Source organism: Capra hircus, chromosome 27, assembly GCF_001704415.2.
Source record: "Capra hircus breed San Clemente chromosome 27, ASM170441v1, whole genome shotgun sequence".
In the NCBI taxonomy this organism is placed as follows: Eukaryota; Metazoa; Chordata; class Mammalia; order Artiodactyla; family Bovidae; genus Capra; species Capra hircus.
The window spans coordinates 19,972,374-19,993,340 of record NC_030834.1 but is presented as its reverse complement, the minus strand read 5'-3'; the positions used below and the strand labels follow the sequence as shown (position 1 = coordinate 19,993,340).

At 37.3% G+C, this 20,967-nt stretch overlaps 1 protein-coding gene across 2 annotated transcripts in view; it reads left to right on the top strand.

The window, feature by feature from the left end:
- Window positions 1-20,967, top strand: part of TNKS (tankyrase) — a 153,313-nt gene that overhangs the window by 118,894 nt on the left and 13,452 nt on the right. For both annotated transcript variants that reach the window (XM_013975432.2, XM_005698796.3), the window contains exons 15-22: window positions 592-757; window positions 2,087-2,306; window positions 2,596-2,705; window positions 6,653-6,841; window positions 9,889-10,126; window positions 11,122-11,204; window positions 17,954-18,074; window positions 19,483-19,580. In XM_013975432.2, the coding sequence (XP_013830886.1) occupies window positions 592-757; window positions 2,087-2,306; window positions 2,596-2,705; window positions 6,653-6,841; window positions 9,889-10,126; window positions 11,122-11,204; window positions 17,954-18,074; window positions 19,483-19,580 (1,225 nt within the window). The remainder of the gene's footprint in view (window positions 1-591; window positions 758-2,086; window positions 2,307-2,595; window positions 2,706-6,652; window positions 6,842-9,888; window positions 10,127-11,121; window positions 11,205-17,953; window positions 18,075-19,482; window positions 19,581-20,967) is intronic.

Below are 20,967 nucleotides of genomic sequence, written 5' to 3'. Positions count from 1 at the left end.
GACTGAGCAACTACCATTTTCACTTTCACTAGATTTCAGTTAACCATTTTGCATTTATTTCTCTTTTAAAAGAAACACGTCAGACATGAACATTTAATATTAATCACTATCTCTTTCAAAGTATTATGGTTCGTTAGAGAGGAGCCAACATCTGTTTCTATTGCCCTATTTTAGCAGTTAGTATTTTTGGTCTCAAAACAATAAAAACAAAAACAAAGAAACCGGATCTCTCTAAGCAAAAAGGTCCTAACTTGATACCATGTGTCTGCTATGTACTAAGTGCAACTTAAATTTATCTTTTGAGGCACCCTCCTTTTTTATGGGGACACTTTTTGTCCTTTTAGAAGGCCAGCTGCCTTGTAATCAGAACTTAAACGAGTCATCACAGAATAGTTTGTACATCTGACTAGAGTTCTTGGTTGATGTCATTATTTTCATTACTGAATACTGACTATCTTCAAGATCAGAGAATTATTTTTCTTAAGGGAGTGTTCAATAATAGTCAAATGCCATAGAGAATTATTTTATTATATGTATCATTTTAACACACAGCTTTATTGTATGTCTTTAAAATGATTTTCTTTGGTTTAGTGGCTTGGTGCCCCTTCATAATGCTTGTTCATACGGACACTACGAAGTAGCTGAGCTCTTGGTAAGACATGGGGCTTCCGTCAATGTGGCGGACTTATGGAAATTTACCCCTCTACATGAAGCAGCAGCTAAAGGAAAATATGAAATCTGCAAGCTCCTTTTAAAAGTATGTACTTTTAAAAATTATAAAATATAAGGTAATTTTATATATTATTTGGTTAGGATGTAAAATGACATCAAGGTAAATTATTCTGTAATACAGTGCAGTAAGTGCTGTAGAGACTGCTTCCGTTTTCTGTTCTAGGGGGATGTTTAAGTGTGATATCATGATTCTTACGTAGCTTTGAGTAGTGGCTGAAGTGCCTTTCTGAACTGATTTGATTATGTTGAGTTCATCACAATTCAACAAGGTAGGTTTTGGAAAGAGTTGAATTAGCTTGCATTACTTACCTGTAACTGACAATTAATATCAGAAGATATTTATATAAGAAGAAATGTGTTTTTCCATCAAGTTCGATTTTTTTTTTCTCGGTAGCTATTTTTATTATTGTTAACAAACTCACCTCTAACGATTAAGCATTAATTAAACATTAAAAGATAGAAAATTAAAAGATGTGAAAAATGACTGGACATGTATTTATATCATTTTCTCTCTCTCTTTTTTAAACTAGAGAGAAACTTGTCTTAGTTAAATATAAAATTCTTCTCCTACCACTTTTATGGGATCAGATATGTTCATATGAGTTTTAAGAATAACGCTGTAGTTGATACTAATTTTTATTGTCCCTGGTTAAGTAAGAAATAACTTCTAGGTCACTGTGAATTCACTGTCTGGGTTGGTTATTCCAAATTTCCCCAGTGAGCCAATAACATCTGTGTCAGGTCTGTAAATAAAGATTCTTGACTTTTAATTACTTTATTTCATAGGTATAAATGATTAAATGTATAAAATCAAGTTTATTGTTAATATTCTATCTAATTTCACTTTAGGTGCTCAGACTTAAAACAAAAATATTTTTAAATTACCAAACTTTCTTTTTACTGATTCCATTTGGAATTGAGTATTAATACTTTTTCCACCTGTGTCTTCCTCTTCTCATTTCATCAGCACTGAATATCTTTACATATTAATAATTAAGATTTGATTAGCATTAATAACCAGGCCATCACTAAAAGGAAAAGTGGTTTCCAAAGACAGCACAGAGTCTGAGACAGTATATGCTACAGAAGTGAAAGGCATTTGACACCTTTCCCTCTCACCATCACAGGTGATCCTGAGGCATGGGGCTTTGGTTGGGAAGTAGTTAGAAAGCTGATCCCAGTTTGTTGCTAAGTAGGAAATTTGCAAGAAAAACGAAATGTTGCCTCTGTTTTTCCACAATGCACATTGAATAGGTATTTTTCTTTGGAGGAGTGAAAGTGAAGTTAAAAATAAAGAAACAAAACGTAATAAAGATGCTACAGAAAACAGAAACACCATTTGGTTATTTTGTAGCATGGAGCAGATCCCACTAAAAAGAACAGAGATGGAAATACACCTTTAGATTTGGTAAAAGAAGGAGACACAGATATTCAGGACTTGCTGAGAGGAGATGCTGCTTTGTTGGATGCTGCCAAGAAGGGCTGCCTGGCAAGAGTGCAAAAGCTCTGTACCCCAGAGAATATCAACTGCAGAGACACCCAGGGCAGAAACTCCACCCCTCTGCACCTGGCAGGTAAGCATCACCAGCACTTCCAAGGCTCATGTCCTTTCTTGGATACAGTTCATCAGAAGAGGAAAGAAATGCTGATCAGGAAGAGTGCTGCTACTCAGTAAAATGCTTCACTGACATAATTTTATATAACTTTTATTATAAATCTTATAAATTTTTTTATTCTTAATCATTCTTACCTAGTTTTTAAAACAGAAAGTATTAAAAACCCAATATTTTCTGATCATTATCATTTATATACATTTTTTTTTCCTTTTAAGCTGACATGTTTGCTTTTTTTTCATTCTAACAGCAGGCTACAATAACCTGGAAGTAGCGGAGTATCTTCTAGAGCACGGAGCAGATGTTAATGCCCAAGACAAAGGTGGTTTAATACCTCTTCACAATGCGGCATCCTATGGGGTGAGCGTGCTAAAGTCCAGAAAAGTTCACTGATACTTACTACTTGGTTAAATACATACCATACATGAAGTAACCAACAGATACCTAACCAACAGCATAATTTAGTACAATTTTAATCTTACTATTTAAAGTGTTTCTAGCCTTCTCAGTTAGGCTTAACTGTCTTTTGCCCAAAGACCGTATATTTTTCAGCTTTTTGGACTCTTCACATTATGTAGTACAATAATAGGTATTTAATGGCTGCTCAGCTAATAGTTATTGATACAGATAATAAATCTTAACTGTACCTTATGTAGATTTTATAAACTCTGAAAGCCAGCAGGCTACTCTGTAAGCATGGAAATTATGCTTGCTTATGTTTATCATCAGCATCTTAGAAATATTCAAGTAAATGGTTGAGTGATTGCTATATATGGTTTCATACAGTTCAGATAACTAGCTGAAACCCCACTGACTAGCTGAAACCCCACTGTGAAAGTCGAAATTTATTCTTTCAAAGCCCTGTAACTATAATCGTCGGCTGAAAGAGAAAATGGATGTATTCCAACCTTGATGATATTTGTTGGACCACCTGCCTGGAAGTCACCAGGGCCCACTCTAGGTCTGATGACTCACGCAGGAAGAATATGAATGCTCCTGTGTTTTCTGCTGAGCCACTTAATCCCTATTTGACTGTAAAAATGCCCAGATGCCAAAATGTACATACCAGGGGCTCTCATAAATGGAGTCATTATTGGTGAGGACAGTTTCTAGATTTGAAGAAACCTGACAGACTATAAGTAAAAGGTAATCATATGACTTCCGTATTCTTTTACTGTCTCCTTCCTTGCCCTTTATGATGAGCATATCCACACCTCCTCATGCCCCCTCTCAGTGACCAGTATTTCAGGGGGATGACATGTCCTGAGTTGAAACACTCTTCAGGAAAGCAGCAAACCAGTTTCAGGTTGGACAGATAGGAAAGAAAATATTACTTCCGAGTGTGTATCTGACCAACTCAAAATCAGTATTAAATAGACACAGATTAAGTGACTTCAGTAGTGGACGATAACTGGTATCCTGGGGATAAAATAATTTTGTGAGAGAGCTGAAATGACATAAAGTTACTTAGCTGTTATTTATTGTTCATTATTCTTTGATACATATTTTACCTTTTTCCTCTGAGAGGTCAGTCAGCTGTCTGTGTATCTTTGGGCCTTTTTATATAGAAAGAACTTACCACTTCAGTTTTTCCAAATGTAGAAACAAACACATAGTTTAAGAAATTTGAATAAAAGTTAAAGGTTTAATGAGAATATATATTAATGGTAATGTGCATTACCCTGCTTAGTGTTTTTCTATTATAATGCCTTATATTAGTTTTAATATATATTTATACTTGACCATTAATATTTTTGCTGTTCAGTAGATATAAGGCATTGATATTTGTTTACCACACGGCCTGTAGTTTTGTATTTTTTCATAAGAGTAAATCAATTTACTGAGTTTTCTTTCTCAACTTTTTCATTTTTTAGTGCTGTCTCTAAAATGTATAATATATGTTAGGGGAATTGCATGCCATTATTGTAAAATTAAATTGCTCTAACTGGAGCCCAAGCACATTTCTGTTCTCCTTGCTTCCCAACTTTCTAAAATTGAATTAGGGCCCTTGAAGTTTTTTTATGTCACATTTGTCATTTAAAGCATTTTGTGTTGCAGCTGAATTTTGAAACCATATTAAATTGACTCCTGGAAACAGTCCAGCAGAGTTCAGTTTCTTTTCTAGACCTTCCAGTTCAATACTTCACTCAGTCCTGTTGTATAAGACTGAACTGTAGCTATTTATTGCATTCACCAGCCTTAAATTTCAGTTATAATTTTTGCCCCAGTGATGTGGCTATTTAAGACTAAGAGTTGTGTTTTTAAGACTAAAAAACACTATATTTTTTAGTGTTTTAGTGTATAGTACTATACAAGTACTATGTTACATGTATAGTAATATGCTTCCTGTTTTTGCATTTCCAGATGTTTCTCAGCATATTTAACAAGCATGTAGTTGGTTTCTCCAAGCATGAACTACAGATTTTATATAAAGAAAGTTTAATAATATATACCATATATATAATTAATTTTATCCCCACATAATTTTCCTTGGACTGCCTTAATTTTGGAGACCTATACAAATTCGCCTACCTGATTATATTGTTCCATCAGTATAAATGTGTGTGTTAGTTGCTCAGTCACGTCTGACTCTTTGCAACCCCATGGACTGTAGCCCACCCAGCCCCTCTGTCCATGGGGATTCTCCAGGCAAAAATACTGGAGTGGGTTGCCATGCCCTCCTCCAGGGGGTCTTCCCAACTCAGGGATCAAACCCAGGCCCTCCCGCATTGGAGGCAGATTCTTTACTATCTGAGCCAGTAGAATAAAATTAATCATCAGGAACATAGTTTAAATACCCTGTAACCTTACTGGGGAGAAGCTTGAAATTACTTGATGCTTTTGGATTAATTGAATAAAAATAGCTATTCTTTTCAACATATATCCTTTGAATAAGGGAAATAAATTACAGGGGTTTGTTTTAAGTGATTTTGATAGTACTATAGATGTTACCTCTTCCTATCTTTTGTGTTAGAATCAATTTTATAATTATGCCATATCATTCATAATCCCTAGAAGGCCCAAACATGGTCTGTTTTCAGAAGCCTTGGACTGATTATGCTCTGTTGCAGTTGTTTTTATATTGTCAGAGCAAATACGGAAGCTTTCTTAGATGCTTCTGATTTGTATTTGTCTAATAAATTTTCTTCTGTTTTCTGAAATCACTTTTCCTAAAATTAGAAAATATTTGTATTGTATGAAAAAAAATTTAATATACATTTCTTCTTCCTCAGAAGAAGTACCTATTCCTTTTGAAGTGAGTGTATTTAGGAGAACAAAGAAAATATTTTAAGGGATACTTAAGGAAAATTTGAAGAAGCCTGCCCTACATCCCAATACTCCTGTCTTTACTTTCCTTATCTCTTCCCATTCTCATGAAAGTCAGCCTCAGATAGGTATTCAGCAGATGTCTGATTGGTGGGCAAGTGCATTAGAGAGAATAAGTGAACAAATAAATGACCGTCCTATCTGTGCTCTGACCTTCTGTGTCAAACCATTTACAGAACACCATTACTTAGATATTTTACTTTAGAAACCACATACCTCGAGTGAACCTTCCTTGAAGATTCCCTCCTACTTATATTTGTGCTACTCAATTTCTGCTAATGCTTCCCTCTACCTTTTTTGTAAATCTTCTAGACTACATTAAAAAAACAAAAGACAGTCAGCTTTGAATTCTTTCTCAACTCTTTCTTCCTCTGTAGTTAATTTGTTTTTCTAAAACCCAATTTTTTTTCCTTCAGAATTTCTCAAATTTAGCTCTTCTTTTGTGTTCTTCTCCAACCATCACAGTTCAGCCTCTTATCACCTCCTGTCCAGATTATTAATGTATGTGCTGCTGCTGACATTTCCTCCACCCCCTAAGTCACTTTAGGCATGACAGACTAATTTTTGTAGAATGTTGCTTTGTTACGTTACATTACTTCCCCAAAGGCTGAAGAAAGAACATTGAGAATCTTTGAGATAAGTGTTTAAATAAACAGATCAGATTGCAGTGGGTTAGAGAATTTAAGATAGGTCTGAATATGCTATAGGACTGAATAAAAAAATTTTTAAAGCTCCCATGAAGAATTACAGAGTAGCAGAATAATTACGAAATTGATACTTTAGAGGAAGCAAGAAAAGATGAAGTCCAAAATACAGCTGGAAGCGTGCAATGAATATTCTTTTTTTAATCAAAGAAACTTGTTAAGGATGAGAATAGAGATGTAGGGGCAATGAAATGTTAAATAAAAACAAGTATACCTGAAGGAGCTTTACCAGATAATCTCATTGTTACCTCTTGGTAACCTTTTGTTTTTCTTCAGCATGTGGACATTGCAGCATTATTGATAAAATACAACACATGCGTAAATGCAACAGACAAGTGGGCATTTACTCCTCTTCATGAAGCAGCCCAAAAAGGCAGGACGCAGCTTTGTGCCCTACTCCTAGCGCACGGTGCAGATCCGACTATGAAGAACCAGGAAGGCCAGACCCCTTTAGATCTGGCGACAGTAAGTCCTCAGAATATTTAGAATTGCTTTTTATAATTCCAGGGATGACAGTAAATTCCAGGGTTTATTAGCAGGTTTGCTTTAGTGGTGCATATTATCCCTTAGGAGAAGAATAAGTTTCCTTCCTTCTGGAAACTTGAGAATTTTTTAAAGTTCTTGTTGTTGTTGTTGCTTTAATTTAAAACTATTAAAACAAACTAAGCAGTAAGTTACATTTTTTGACCATACTCGGAGGGAAAACATGAATCATAGGAAAACGTGTGTAGATTGTATTCTCAAAGAATTACATTTAATAAGCTATCTTATAAAGCTGAAACTCCAATACTTTGGCTGCCTCATGCAAAGAGTTGACTCATTGGAAAAGACTCTGATGCTGGGAGGGATTGGGGGCAGGAGGAGAAGGGGACGACAGAGGATGAGATGGATGGATGGCATCACCGACTCAATGGACAAGAGTTTGAGTGAACTCCAGGAGTTGGTGATGGACAGGGAGGTCTGGCATGCTGCAGTTCATGGGGTCTCAAAGAGTCAGAGATGACTGAGCAACTGAACTGAAGCTATCTTATCACCTTCTACATTTCACATAGTATGCTAGAGCATCTGGTGTTTATGGTAATTTACCTGGGCTTCCCTGGTGGCTCAGACGGTAAAGCATCTGCCCGAAATGAGGGAGACGTGGGTTCGATCCCTGGGTCGGGAAGATCCCCTGGAGAAGGAAATGGCAACCCACTCCAGTACTCTTGCCTGGAAAATTCCATGGACAGAGGAACCTTGTAAACTACAGTCCACGGGGTCGCAAAGAGTCGGGCACGACTGAGCGACGTCACTTCACCTGAGGGGATGAGATAATCAAAGAAAAATTATCTTCTAAGCAGTATATCTTAAAGCTCAACATTCAGAAAATGAAGATCATGGCATCCGGTCCCATCACTTCATGGGAAATACATGGGGAAACAGTGTAAACAGAGTCAGACTTTGTTTTGGGGGGCTCCAAAATCACTGCAGATGGTGATTGCAGCCATGAAATTAAAAGACGCTTACTCCTTGGAAGAAAAGTTATGACCAACCTAGATAGCATATTCAAAAACAGAGACATTACTTTGCCGACTAAGGTCCGTCTAGTCAAGGCTGTGGTTTTTCCTGTGGTCATGTATGGATGTGAGAGTTGGACTGTGAAGAAGGCTGAGCGCCGAAGAATTGATGCTTTTGAACTGTGGTGTTGGAGAAGACTCTTGAGAGTCTCTTGGACTGCAAGGAGATCCAACCAGTCTGTTCTGAAGGACATCAGCCCTGGGATTTCTTTGGAAAGAATGATGCTAAAGCTGAAACTCCAGTACTTTGGCCACCTTATGCGAAGAGTAGACTCATTGGAAAAGACTCTGATGCTGGGAGGGATTGGGGGCAGGAGGAGAAGGGGACGAGAGTATGAGATGGCTGGATGGCATCACTGACTTGATGAACGTGAATCTGAGTGAACTCCGGGAGTTGGTGATGGACAGGGAGACCTGGCGTGCTGCGATTCATGGGGTCGCAAAGAGTAGGACACGACTGAGTGACTGAGGGGAAAAAAAAAAAGCAGTATATCATTCTTCTGAAGATGGAAAAGTAAACTGATATATTATAGAAATATTTTCAAAATTAAATTTTCATGATTAAATGTGTTATTTAACTACAGAATTAAACACAGTACAGAAACATCTTTCCTGAACTTTCTAGAAATTAGGGAGTTACTGTATGGTCACGTAATTTAGAATTTTTTAACCAAAAATACTTCTGTAAGCCACGTTCTGGTTTATACATCTATTACTGAGTATTAAACAATTTCAAAACTCACAGTAGCTTAACCGAAACCAAGTGAGTGACTCATTATGGTGACTTATAGCTTCTCAGAGCCGTGTACATTGACTGGGCTCAGCTGGGCAGTCCAGCTATTTGCGCAGTGCCTTTAGCTGGGAGCTCAGCTGAGGCTACAGCATCCAGGGTGGCTTTAAATCCTGCAGGACCTCTCTGTGCGTCGTATCTCAGACTCAGTGATCTAGTCCAAACTTCTTTATAGCATGGGAGGATGATTTCTAAGAGAAAAATGTAGAAACCACCAGTCCTTTTAAAGCCTGGCTCAAAAGCTTCAGAGCACCACTTCCTTTGCATTCTAATTGTCACAGCGACTCACAAGCAACCGAAATTGAAAGGAAGGGATATAGGTGCCACCTCTTGATGGGAGGAGGGGTACAAGATGTACACGGAGGAAGGGATTCCCCCACATACTCTAACAGCACTTGTGCCTAACAGACTGAAGAGTTCATGAATAAGCTGGCCAAAGTGCGGTCCCTTTAAAATTTTACCAGGTTTTTATTATACATTAAATTATTAAACGTGCACTAAATAAATGAACAAAAATCATCATAGTTGTTAAGCATAAACAAACATAGTAAGTATGGAAACTCCTTCTAAAGAAGAGATCGAAAGTCAGTGTTCTGAAAAGTGCTCTTTTTTAGAAGAAGGATGAAATATTTTAATTTTTAACTCTTCATATCTTTGTTAGTTTATATGTCCTTTGAATACATGGGCAATCAGTATGAACAACTGTGTGCGTACTTTTCATTTAGTGTTAAAAAATGTGTTTCTGGGAATCAATATAGTTCACACTCTTGGATTCTTTCCACAGTTAACTTTTTTTCTGTGTGTGTTGTGGTGAGAACACTCAAGATCTGCTCTCAGCAAATTTCAAGAATATAGTACAATATTATTAACTATCATCACAGGATGCACATGAGATCCTCAAAAAATGAAATATTTTGAAATAGTTTGAAAAAATTGGATACTGTTTTTTTAGTATCGAATAGTTTCTCCAGTTCTACCTACTGAAACTACTGGGACTCTTTGGAGCTGTCGATCAGAGAAGGAAAGAAGAAGGAATTGTCAAAAACTAATAGGGAATAATGGAGCATCCATGAAAGAAAAAAATTCACTACGTATTCGGTCCTTAGTGAGAAACTTATTTTAAGATGTAATATTTTGTGTGTGTGCTTCATCTGTTTGTTTCTTAGGCTGATGACATCAGAGCTCTGCTGATAGATGCCATGCCCCCAGAGGCCTTACCGACGTGTTTCAAACCTCAGGCTACTGTCGTGAGCGCCTCTCTGATCTCACCAGCATCCACCCCCTCCTGCCTGTCTGCTGCTAGCAGCATAGACAACCTCACCGGCCCCTTAGCAGAGCTGGCCGTGGGAGGGGCCTCCAACACCGGGGATGGCGCGGCGGGCGCAGAGAGGAAGGAAGGAGAAGGCAAGTACACCGCTGAATGCCCGCTTGGTTTTGGTGTTCTAAATTAACAGATTCCCTCTTTTCTATTGGTAGTTATTGAACACCTCACTTAAAGACATCCTGTCTATGAGTTTTCGCGTACACAGCAGTTCATAAGAAACATGTCTTCATAAACTACCACTGTTCTGGGCACCAGAATCAGACAGCCACGGCCCCTACCCTCACGGTCTTACCCTCTTTCCCTCATGCTCTGCTGTCCGGGTACCTGAAACTTTGAAACACACATTTTATTTAATCAGTTGTTGACTACTGAAAAGTGTCCTCCATTTGATTTCTTCTGTGCTCAGCTCACGGCAGAAAAGTCCAAGCAAGTGTATTGCATTCTTTGTATGGCCCTCCTGCCTGTCTGCCATGAGTTTCCCTGCCATGAATAATATATTTGAAGAACTAAGGGCTGGCCGGGGCTTATGCCTTCCTCCAGCTTCCCCAAGGGAGGAAATCTTAGCATTTATATAAAATAAGATATTTTCTTTAAAAACAAAAATGCGTTCATAGACTAAATGCCTTGACTTCTGCATTGTCCTTACTCACGTATATCCCAGTACACCCTACTCCAGCTGTAGTATGTTACTGCAGTACTGAGTGAGGCTTACTGAAATTACATCCAAAAAATGAGAGTTTATGTAAGAAATGAAAACTGAAACAACAGCTGGTAAATTTTGATTTTTAAATTCCACTGTTAAATATATCACTAAAATCATTATATTGTGCTTTAAAATATTAATATAAATACTACTGATAAGATAAACTCTTCTTTTACTTCCCCATAAAATTCAGAGCTAACTTGAAGTGTCTGAATTAAATTTATGTAATTTAGATCGTTTTATGCTGTGTAGAAGCAGCTGCACAGGTGTGTAGAGGGGTGTGTCAGAGAGCCACGGCTTTAAGTAAATACTGAAGCTTCCTTTAGCTTGATGTACTTCCTTCTGAAAAACTTTAACGTGTGTCTGTTTTAGTTGCGGGTCTTGACATGAATATTAGCCAGTTCCTAAAAAGCCTTGGTCTTGAACATCTTCGGGACATCTTTGAAACAGAACAGGTAAGCTCTCATATATTGTCCAGTCTTTTCAGTTAAATTCTAGGAGTTATTAATTGCCAGTTACTCTTTTTTGCTTCTTAACCACTCTTTTAAAACTCAGAACAGATTTCTGAAGAAGCTAGGGGCATCTACTAATTATGCTTCTTTCCAAAATTGTCTAACAGATGGTAAGAGTCTTTAACGTTACGTTGTTGTATCTTCATAAGCAGTCTGGCTCAATATGTTTTATTACATGTCAAAATTTAGGCCATGAAACCACCTCAAAAGAATGCTTTCAAAATCTTCCCTCATCTTGTTTCCAAAAAATTATTAGCCTTTATTTACCTCATTTTATTACTAATGTGACTGGATTCACTTAAAACTAGTAAGAAATTTTTATGTTAACTATTTAGCAAAATCTTCATGAAGCAGTTGTCCATTAAACTGGAAAGCAAAATAATTCCTAGGCAAGTGTACCTTTAAAAATTGCTCCTTTATGAAGTTTCCACTGTCTAGCTAGAGAGTGAAATATGTTGAACCGGAACTTGGCCATATGCTTAAAGACTTAGACTGTTTTCAGACAGATCTGAAATGCCTGTAAAGATCTTAGTGTGAAATCATTAGGTTGTTTATGAATTAAGATCCTTCTGTTTATCAGTCTGTTTTTATATGGAATAGTGAGTTTTTAACATCACTATGTGATTTTATTACCATTAAACATCAAGAAATAAATCCCTGAGTTTAACTTGGGTATTATCAATATACATAGAATCTTAGAATGGGAAGAATTTTTAGAGATCAGTAAGTCTTTCTCCCAGATACAGGAATTACCCTTTTTATATCGATGTGGAACAATATCTTGTTACAATTTGGACAGGTATAATGAAATGCTTCTAATCTAAAATACACCCACATCTGCCCCATGTTTAATCTGTTAATCATCTGTTTATCTTTACACTGTTTTGCACAGACATCTCACCCCTTTCTGCCTATTAGACTAGCATTAGTTTCATAGGGCTGCCTTGCCAAATTTCCACAGACCTGTGGCTTAAACAACAGAATGGTATTCCTTCACAGTTCTGGAGGCCTGAAGTTCAAAATCAGGGTGTCAGCAGGGCTTCAGTCCCTACAGAGGGTCTAGGGGAGAATCTGCCCCACACCTCTGCTAGCTGCTAGGCCCCTTCAGCTTCTGGCCGCATCCTTTCAATTTCTGCTTCTGCCTTCACCTTGCCTTCTCTGTGTCTGTCTTCTCTTCTGTGTATCTTTTGTAAGGATGCTTGCACTGAGTTTAAGCCCTCCCCACCTAGTCCGAGATGATCTCCTTATCTCAAGATCCTTAACTGAATTTACATCTGCAAAGATGTAGAAAAAAAAAAAGAAGTTTTTCAAATAAGGTTCTTCTCAAGTTCTGGGGATTAGAACTTGGACATATCTTTTTGAGGGTCACCAGTCAGCTCGCTGCAGCATAACTATAGCCCTTCTTACATTTCTAAGACCTAGTAAACTTATTGTGGATTTATCCTTCTAATCAACTACCCACCCCTACAAAGTTTCTCCTAATTTAGCATAATAAATTCATCTTCTTTTTTAGTTATTCTTTTTATGGATACAGTGTCCAGATTCTTCACTGGCCTCTCTGGCCCATTCTGATTTCTTTGTAGGCATATAGTCAGTTCAGAGTTAATTTTAAAAACTCCAGGTCTTTTTCGTATCAATGATGAAAGATTTTTTATGTCAGGATTTTCTAGTGTCTTTCATTTTAGCTAAATTTCTTTATACTATATATTGTAGTTGATCTTTAATGATCAAAACGGTTTGGTAGAAGTAGCACTGGAATGAAAAAAGACCTTGATTCTGATTAAGGCATTTAACCTATCACTCGCCTTACCTATAAAATAAAATAATACTTTCAAAAGTCCAGATAATTAAAATTCCCAGCCTTGTACTGCTGTGCCAGTTTTTAAAATATGCTTTTATGAAGCAATGGTTGTATTTTCTGTCTGGTGGTAGAGGTTTTATAAATGCTATAATAATTACCTTTGCCTTTAAGCTTCACCTGCCATTGATTTTTCCTCTGGCTTGGAGATTTCTTATGGGAATATCCTACACTGTAATACTCTTCTTCCCTTATCCTTTCCCTGAAGGTATTAAAGCTGCCTTAAGAGCAGTATCCTCTGCTACAGCCATATTCTGGCCATTTCCCTTTTTCCCAAATCATATCCACAATAACTGTGAAATTTCACATAGCTTTGCTTAATAAAAACAAAGATCCAGATTCAAGCAAATCATTCCAGTTAGCCATTTTTCAAAAGAGTTCAGCCTCTACTGTTTTAGTCAGCTTGCATCATAATTTTTTCTTTTTTTACTTTATATGTTCTCTTTTATAGTAATGGTACCCTATGGCATACTTATTTTATTGTTTTTAATAGTTTAATCTTACAGTTGGTCCTTTTGACAGCTTATCGTAGTTTCATCAGTTTCATTGTTATCTTTTTCATTGCACTTTTGTTCTGAGTAAATGGTTCCATTGATTTTCCTTTTGCCAGAGTAATTTCTGTATCCTTTTTTTTAATCAATATGTTGATGCTTCCATTTAACGTGTATTACCTAGCCTAATTCCTTCCCTGCAGACAAATAATATCATTCTCTGTATGGAACTGTGTGTGACTATGTTCTGGCCCAGTCTTCAAGCAATCAAAAGTTTTATTTTGACTGCAGTTGTTTCTTGACTAGCCTTTAGTTCTAGAGTAATAAGTTCCGTAACCCTTTCCATAACTTATCCAGAGGACTTTTCTGCCGTTAACATTCTACATCAGTCCAGTAGAATGTGATGAGGTCAAGGTACTCATGAGGTGAGGGGAAGTGTTATGGTGTGTGTGGATTGTACCCATTTAGTTCTTGTCTATTACTGATCTTGAGCCAGTCATTCTGTTTCCTGAGATGCTTTGACACATAACAGAGTATTACTTCTATTCTGATAGATACTTTTCTCCCAGTGGAGTGGGGAAGGAAGATCATTTATTTCTCTTCCTTCAGAGCATCATCACCCCACCTCTTACCTTCACAGTTATTCTCTCAGAAGTCTCTTAGCTAGCTTGTCATATATATTTTGCCAAGTTCTGTATTAAGTAATATATACCTATGTCCTTTACAGAAGATTATTTACTTCTCCTCCTTCAGAGCATCATCACCCCACCTCTTACCTTCAGTTATTCTCTCAGAAGTCTCCTAGCTAGCTTGTTTGTCATATATATTTTGCCAAGTTCTGTATTAAGTAATATATACCTATGTCCTTTACAGTTAAGTGTCGTACCAGGGTCACTCGGGCCCTTTCTCTGTAACCTAGCTTCCTGACTATGATACTTTTTCTGTGGGAAAGGCTCTATGATTTACATTGCAATTCCTGCAACATAAATGCTATGACTTAGAAGACTCCTTGTGAACATACTTCTGGTCCACATATATATATGAAAAGTGACCAAATCAATTTTTATTTCAGAATCTAAAGACAAAGGCGTGGACTTGGTAAATTAATTATGAACATGATTGCAAAGTTAATTCTAATATCTGTTACTATAGCCTGCAACCTAGCAACGTAAAAGAAAGGCCTTTTTCATTAAAACCCCAGTGTTCCTCCCTCCACCCCAGAGAAAATAAATAAATCTTAGAAACAAGAGGCAGCTCTTCTTAAAGTAACATTCTCGAAGTGAAATTTGCTTTATATGTAAGATGATTTAACTGATAGATGGGTGATCTTCGTGTTAAAGGTTATAATTTGGTTTTAATGCATGTTGAATATAAATAACTGGCCCAACAAACTTGTAATTTCCTAGATGTAACTACATTGTTTTTTTTTTTAAGTGAGTTAAAAATTTTCAGAAAAACATTTCTAGCAGTATAAAAGCTTTGAATCTTGGAGAAACGTGTCTAAAATCCACCTTCCAGCTATTTCCACTTCCTTTTATTATTAATACAGTAATATCATATTCACTCATCATCAGAATTTGGAATAACCTTTACTCCCGTGCCTTTCTTTTCCTTCACCGTGTCTGTTACTAAGCCCGGTCATCTCTCCCTTTGAAGTTGCTCTCCAATTCACCCCTTCCGGTCTCCTCCACCCCACCATCGTCACCTTGTTCACAGTCACTTTCCCGTCCAGATCTGCCCTTCGTACCACCGTCCTCCTGAAATACAGTTTGTATTGCTCTGCTGAAAAGGTGTCCTTGGGCATTTGGACACTATCTTCGCTTGATGTGTAAGACCCATAAAGCCCTGCTCTTAGCCTACTGCTCTGTCCATCACTTTTTTTGTTCCTGTATATACATTATACACTAACCATTTTGAACTTTATTATTAATACTAGAGTCTCTCAAATGTTTTATATTCACTTGGTTTTCCTTTTGTACATAGTGTTCCCTTTGTCGTAAACACTCTTCCCTTCTTCCTCTAAGTCTTCCTCCTCAGCTGAATTATTACCTTCTTTTAAGAACCTTTCCTGACCCCCTTCCTGTTCCTTTCTTAGTTCCCAGTCCCACTTGTAACCTCAACACAGTAGCCTTCCTGAGAGTTCCCATGGGATTCCTCCAAAACATTGACCGACCTTTACCAGATATTTGTGTTGACTTTTTATCTCCTTGGTAGAGGAACTGTCACGACCTGTAGTGTTAGTGTTCTGTTTGTTCCCTGGCCCCACTGTTTCACTACCACCTGGGGCCAGCTGTTTACCTTTCTGAGCTGTAATGGGTCATTTTAGAATTAAATGAAATGTTTAATTAGTCACTTTTGGGGAAATACCTAGCATATAGAAGGTACTCATTAAATACATTATGTATGAATGAATGAACAAGTGAACATAAGTGTAAATTCAGTAGCTAGTTATTTAAGGTTTTCTAGTCCCCAGTTCCAATAAATATAAGGACAAATTGAGTACCATGTAACTCAAAGCAGTTAAATTTAATGTTTAATTATTTTAGCTCTCTAGTCATCCCTTTTAAGACAAATAAGCAAAGAGAAAGACAAGTATGGCAATACATTTCAGCTCTTCTGTATACTGTTTTTATGATTTCACTGAGCCTGAATTTCTTCATAAGGACAGTAATAGTATAACATGGGTCATTATGAGGATGAAATGAGGTATTCATTTCACGATTGGAATCACATAATGAACAAATGTATCAAACGTTCTCCATTTCTTCTCTGGAACCTAATACTATGTTTTGTTGGCCTGGTTTCTGCTTCTTTCAGACACACTGTACGTATCAATTCAGAAAAGCTAAAAGACTCTTTAAGTTGAAGCTGCCACATAGATATGAGATCCTGTTTTTATGTCAACCTGATCTGAAGTTTAGAAGAAAAAAGTGGAATATCAGTACTGTAGTAAACCTTGTACATGGTTTCCAAATTATATTAAAATCACATCTAGCTGAAAATGTAAAGACTCCTATTATGTTGCAAACTTTGCTGTCTCAAAGATGTACATTTCAGAACTGAGCTTTTTTAAGAAGCTCTGCGGAAAACTTCTTTGGGTAATTGGAAGTGAATTGCCCATTTTGTGCAATGGAGAGATTATTTCTTAAATGGCCACTTAGGAGCAATATAGCAGGTTATTTCCAAAGAGTGAATGATGTATGCTTTTTGCTCTGAGAAGATCAGACTCATTATATAATATTTTATTCTGACAATAAAAATCATCAGAGTTCCAGACCTAATTTGTTAGTTTTTTAAAATGTTATGTGCAAGTATAAAGGTAGAGAAGGCCGTGGATAAAAATATCTTGAGTTGGAAAAGAGTGTTTATCAAAGGATTTCTCTGTTTCCCAAGGAAAAAGAAAATCAAAAGCTAATCTTGTGAAGTAGTATTTGAATTGTCACAGGACCAGCTTCTGAGCTGAAAATTTAGGAGATGCCGCTACTGGAGATTTCACCCTGTGCGTTCAGAGCACCACCACTGGGTGGCGGTAGAGGCGCAGCTACTTTCAGTCAGCAAAGAAAAGACGTTGATCTCGAAGTGTAGAAGCGAACTACCTCCGTTTACAGGGATAAATCACCAAAACTTAAAAAAAAAAAGACCAAAACTTTTAATCCACTGTTTTGAACAAAAATAAAATGTATGTTAGACTTCAGGGATTGTTAGATGGCTTTTAAACTCTTTCAAATTCTACCTACTTTCTTTTCTCCAAAATGGAATTCTTTGTATAGTTTCTATATAAGATGGTTTGTAATCTAACTAAATACTTGTGATTTAAATCTTGCTACTTTCTCAGACACCCTCTTCCATGCTTGAATACTTCTTAGCACTAGGAAGTTCTTTTTTATTTTTATATAAATCCCACTTCCCTAAAGCTTCTTCTGTTTCATTGTGCTGAGCCCCTCTTTCCCCTACCATTCATCTTTGCCTCCTTCTGGATATTGAGATCTGGTATTTCCCCCATTTTCACGCTGCTGGTTGTCTCCTCTTATATCTTGAGGCAAGCAAAATGTGGTAGAATGAAATAATCAAAAGGAAAAATGGCAGAGATCATTTTATATTTCTATAGCATTGTTTCTCCCATTTTCCTTCTCCATGGACTGAAAGCAAATCAAGGAATATTTCAAGTAAGCAAAACCCTGGTAAGGTTATGAAGGCAACTTTAAGAAGATTTAAGTTCATGCTGATAAAGGAGACAAGGATTTTCTTAATTTGACTGGATACTGGAACACTGAAGACAAATGGAAAAGTTTTCATCATCTGATGAACTGTTAAAGATTTAGCAATTTTGTTACATTTTTCAGATTACCCTAGATGTGTTGGCTGATATGGGTCATGAAGAGTTGAAAGAAATAGGCATCAATGCATATGGACACCGCCATAAATTAATCAAAGGAGTAGAAAGACTCTTAGGTGGACAACAAGGTAAGCTATTGAAAAATAAAGAGGTTTCAGAAATTAGTGATAAAGTGTCCTGTGAAGTGAAAGTCACTCATTTCATGTCCAACTCTTTGCAACCCCATGGACTATGCAGTCCATGGAATTCTTTAGGCCAGAATACTGGAGTGGGTAGCTAGCTGTTCCCTTCTCCAGGGAATCTTCCCAATCTGGGGATCGAACCCAGGTCTCCCTCATTGCAGGCAGATTCTTTACCAGCTGAGCCACCAGGGAAGTATCCTGCATGGCATTTAATCAGGTGGCCTGACCCCAGAGCTCACACACTCAGCTTGTGGCATCTCCTGCCTGTCCGTCTCCATCATTAGTCTCGCTCTCCCTCAAGTCATTCAGGCTAAAAATCAGAGTCACTCTTCCCTCTCCCCCATAACATTGCATCCTAAATATCCCTGGATCTGCACTTCGGGCCCTTCCCACTGCTATCACCTAATCCACGTCACTATCGTCTCTCTCTTGGACTGACACAGCCACCTTCCAGCTTGTCTCCAACAGTCACCTTTGCCGCCTCCCACCCCTACCCGGCTCCCCGAACCTTCCTTAGATGATCACCAGAAGACCCTTTTCAGGATGACTGTATGATCATGTCATTCCAGTGCTTGAAATCCTTCAGTAGAGTACAGAGTACTGTTGGTTTTAGGAGAAAACCAAGGGTTCACAGCATGACCGTTCATATCTGCCGTCTTACCCTGCGTCCTTTTCCCTCCTTCACAACTGTCAGCGCAGTCTTTTTCTGCTGGACTTTGCTGTTACACACCTCTCTTTCTTTTTCTGTATGCCTCCATGTTTGTCATTTCTCTGTTTGTTAGAAGTGCTTTCAGTCTAGAAAAGCAAAGAGAGAGAAAAGAAACAACTGAATTAGTCTGCAGAGACAGTAAAATTGCAAGAGTGACATGAAAGTAAATGTTAGCAGGTATTGATCTTGACTCCTGCTTGTTTAGCTGTACTAACTCAACAAGAATAATGAAATTAACAAGAATAATGGACTTTTAACTTATTATATAAGGGACCATTTCAAGCTGTCTCACAGATGCTAATTCTTTTAGAGGATAATTCTTACATTTTAGACCTGACTGCATTTAATTACAGTGTGTTCTCTTTTGGATCAGAATCATGTATGTTCATGATTGAGTTCAACAAATAATTGTTGAGTCTGTTGTGGGTATAGGGAACTGTAAGAGCAAATTGAACCCCAAACACATCTCCATTACTTTTTTCTTGTCTTTGGATGTATTTGTTTAATATAACCTTATATATTGGGTTCAAGTTGCAATTAGCTTAGACTTGTTCCAAAATGTCAACTATTTATGAGAGTTTTCCATAAAATGGAGCCTGGATAGTGTAGCTCTTTGTTTAATATGTTAATTTTTCTTCCCTGCAGGCACCAACCCTTATTTGACTTTTCACTGTGTTAATCAGGGAACCATTTTGCTGGATCTTGCTCCAGAAGATAAAGAGTATCAGTCAGTAGAAGAGGAGGTAATGTACATCAGAATTTGTCATTATCTTTTCCTGAAATCCCTGCTTACATCTCTGTTTCCAGGAGAGGTAGACTTGTCTTGTATTGACTGACGGCCTGTTGCCTGTTCATTGTCTTGTCTCCCTTAGCCGTTGTGGTGGCATGTTGCCAGCATTAAAGCAGGGCTGTAGAGGCGGCGCTGCTCTATGTTGCTTTCGCATCAGAACCCCGAGGGTTTCCAGTGGGTGGGCCACAGGTGCCTTTTTACTCTGGACGCTTTCCTGAAACTCGTAGAAGTAAAGAGACCCTATAGAACTATATTTTTATACTGTTAAAATGCTACCTAAAAATAACACGGAGTGAGAATCTTGTCTCATAAATAATAAACATCTTCTCATTTTCATCAAAGTTCTAAAATGTGGTTATAAAGTAATGTGTGCTTAGGAAACCTGCCTCATAACTCCAGTCACCTTTCATTTCTACAGTCAGTTATTTTAAAGCACCAGAGTAAGACTTTGTATGAACCTCCTGGTAGACGTGATGCCACAGAGATGCCCCCTCTCCTGATGGCTTATGCCTCACTTAGCTTATACATCACAAAGTGCCTAATGGCATTATCATAATAAATAAGCTTCCTAACTAATTCCAGCGTTTTGCAGAGAAAGGCATACCTATATTTTTGTTTGTTTTCCACCTTTTAATTAGTGCTGACATGATTCCCATCCCAGGGTCTCAGGACCCTTACCCCAGGGTAACATTGAAGCTCGTTCTTAGTTTAGCAGGAAAGCATCCTGTTTTCTCCTGTCTTACTGAGTAGTCATTCTCCTTATAGTAAGTAAATTCTGATTATAAGGTCAAAAATGTAGTGAGTAACTTCACAAAGGGAGCAATAAGTAAATTCTGATTATAAGGTCAAAAATGTAGGGACTAACTTCACAAAGGGAGCAGTGAGATAGAGAATCAACTGTTTGAGTCAGTTCTCTGAGAAACTCAGGAATTTAAAACATCTTAATTTTCAAACTATCATAATTCTTAATTTGAAGAGTAGAAGGGTAAGTAGTATTCAGAAGACAGTTATTCCACTTACTTACAAGTTATACCCAGCTTCCCCCATCTGTGCAAATATACTTTGAGATCCCAGAGCAAAGAGATGACGTGGACTTTTTCACCTAAGGGACAAAAATTTATTGATTTTTATCAATTTTTTCTGTTTATTTTTAGCACTAGTGCAATGGGGTATTAGTTCAACATCAGTAGGAGTTTTAGTTTGACTTAATCACAATGTTGGTTCTCCTCAATAACAAAAAACAGTACTGTGGATGACTTACTATGGTATTTTACCCCATGGTGTTTGCAGAAAGACCTTTCAAAGCTTTTATTAAAAACTAAATAGAAAGTGTAAAAGTT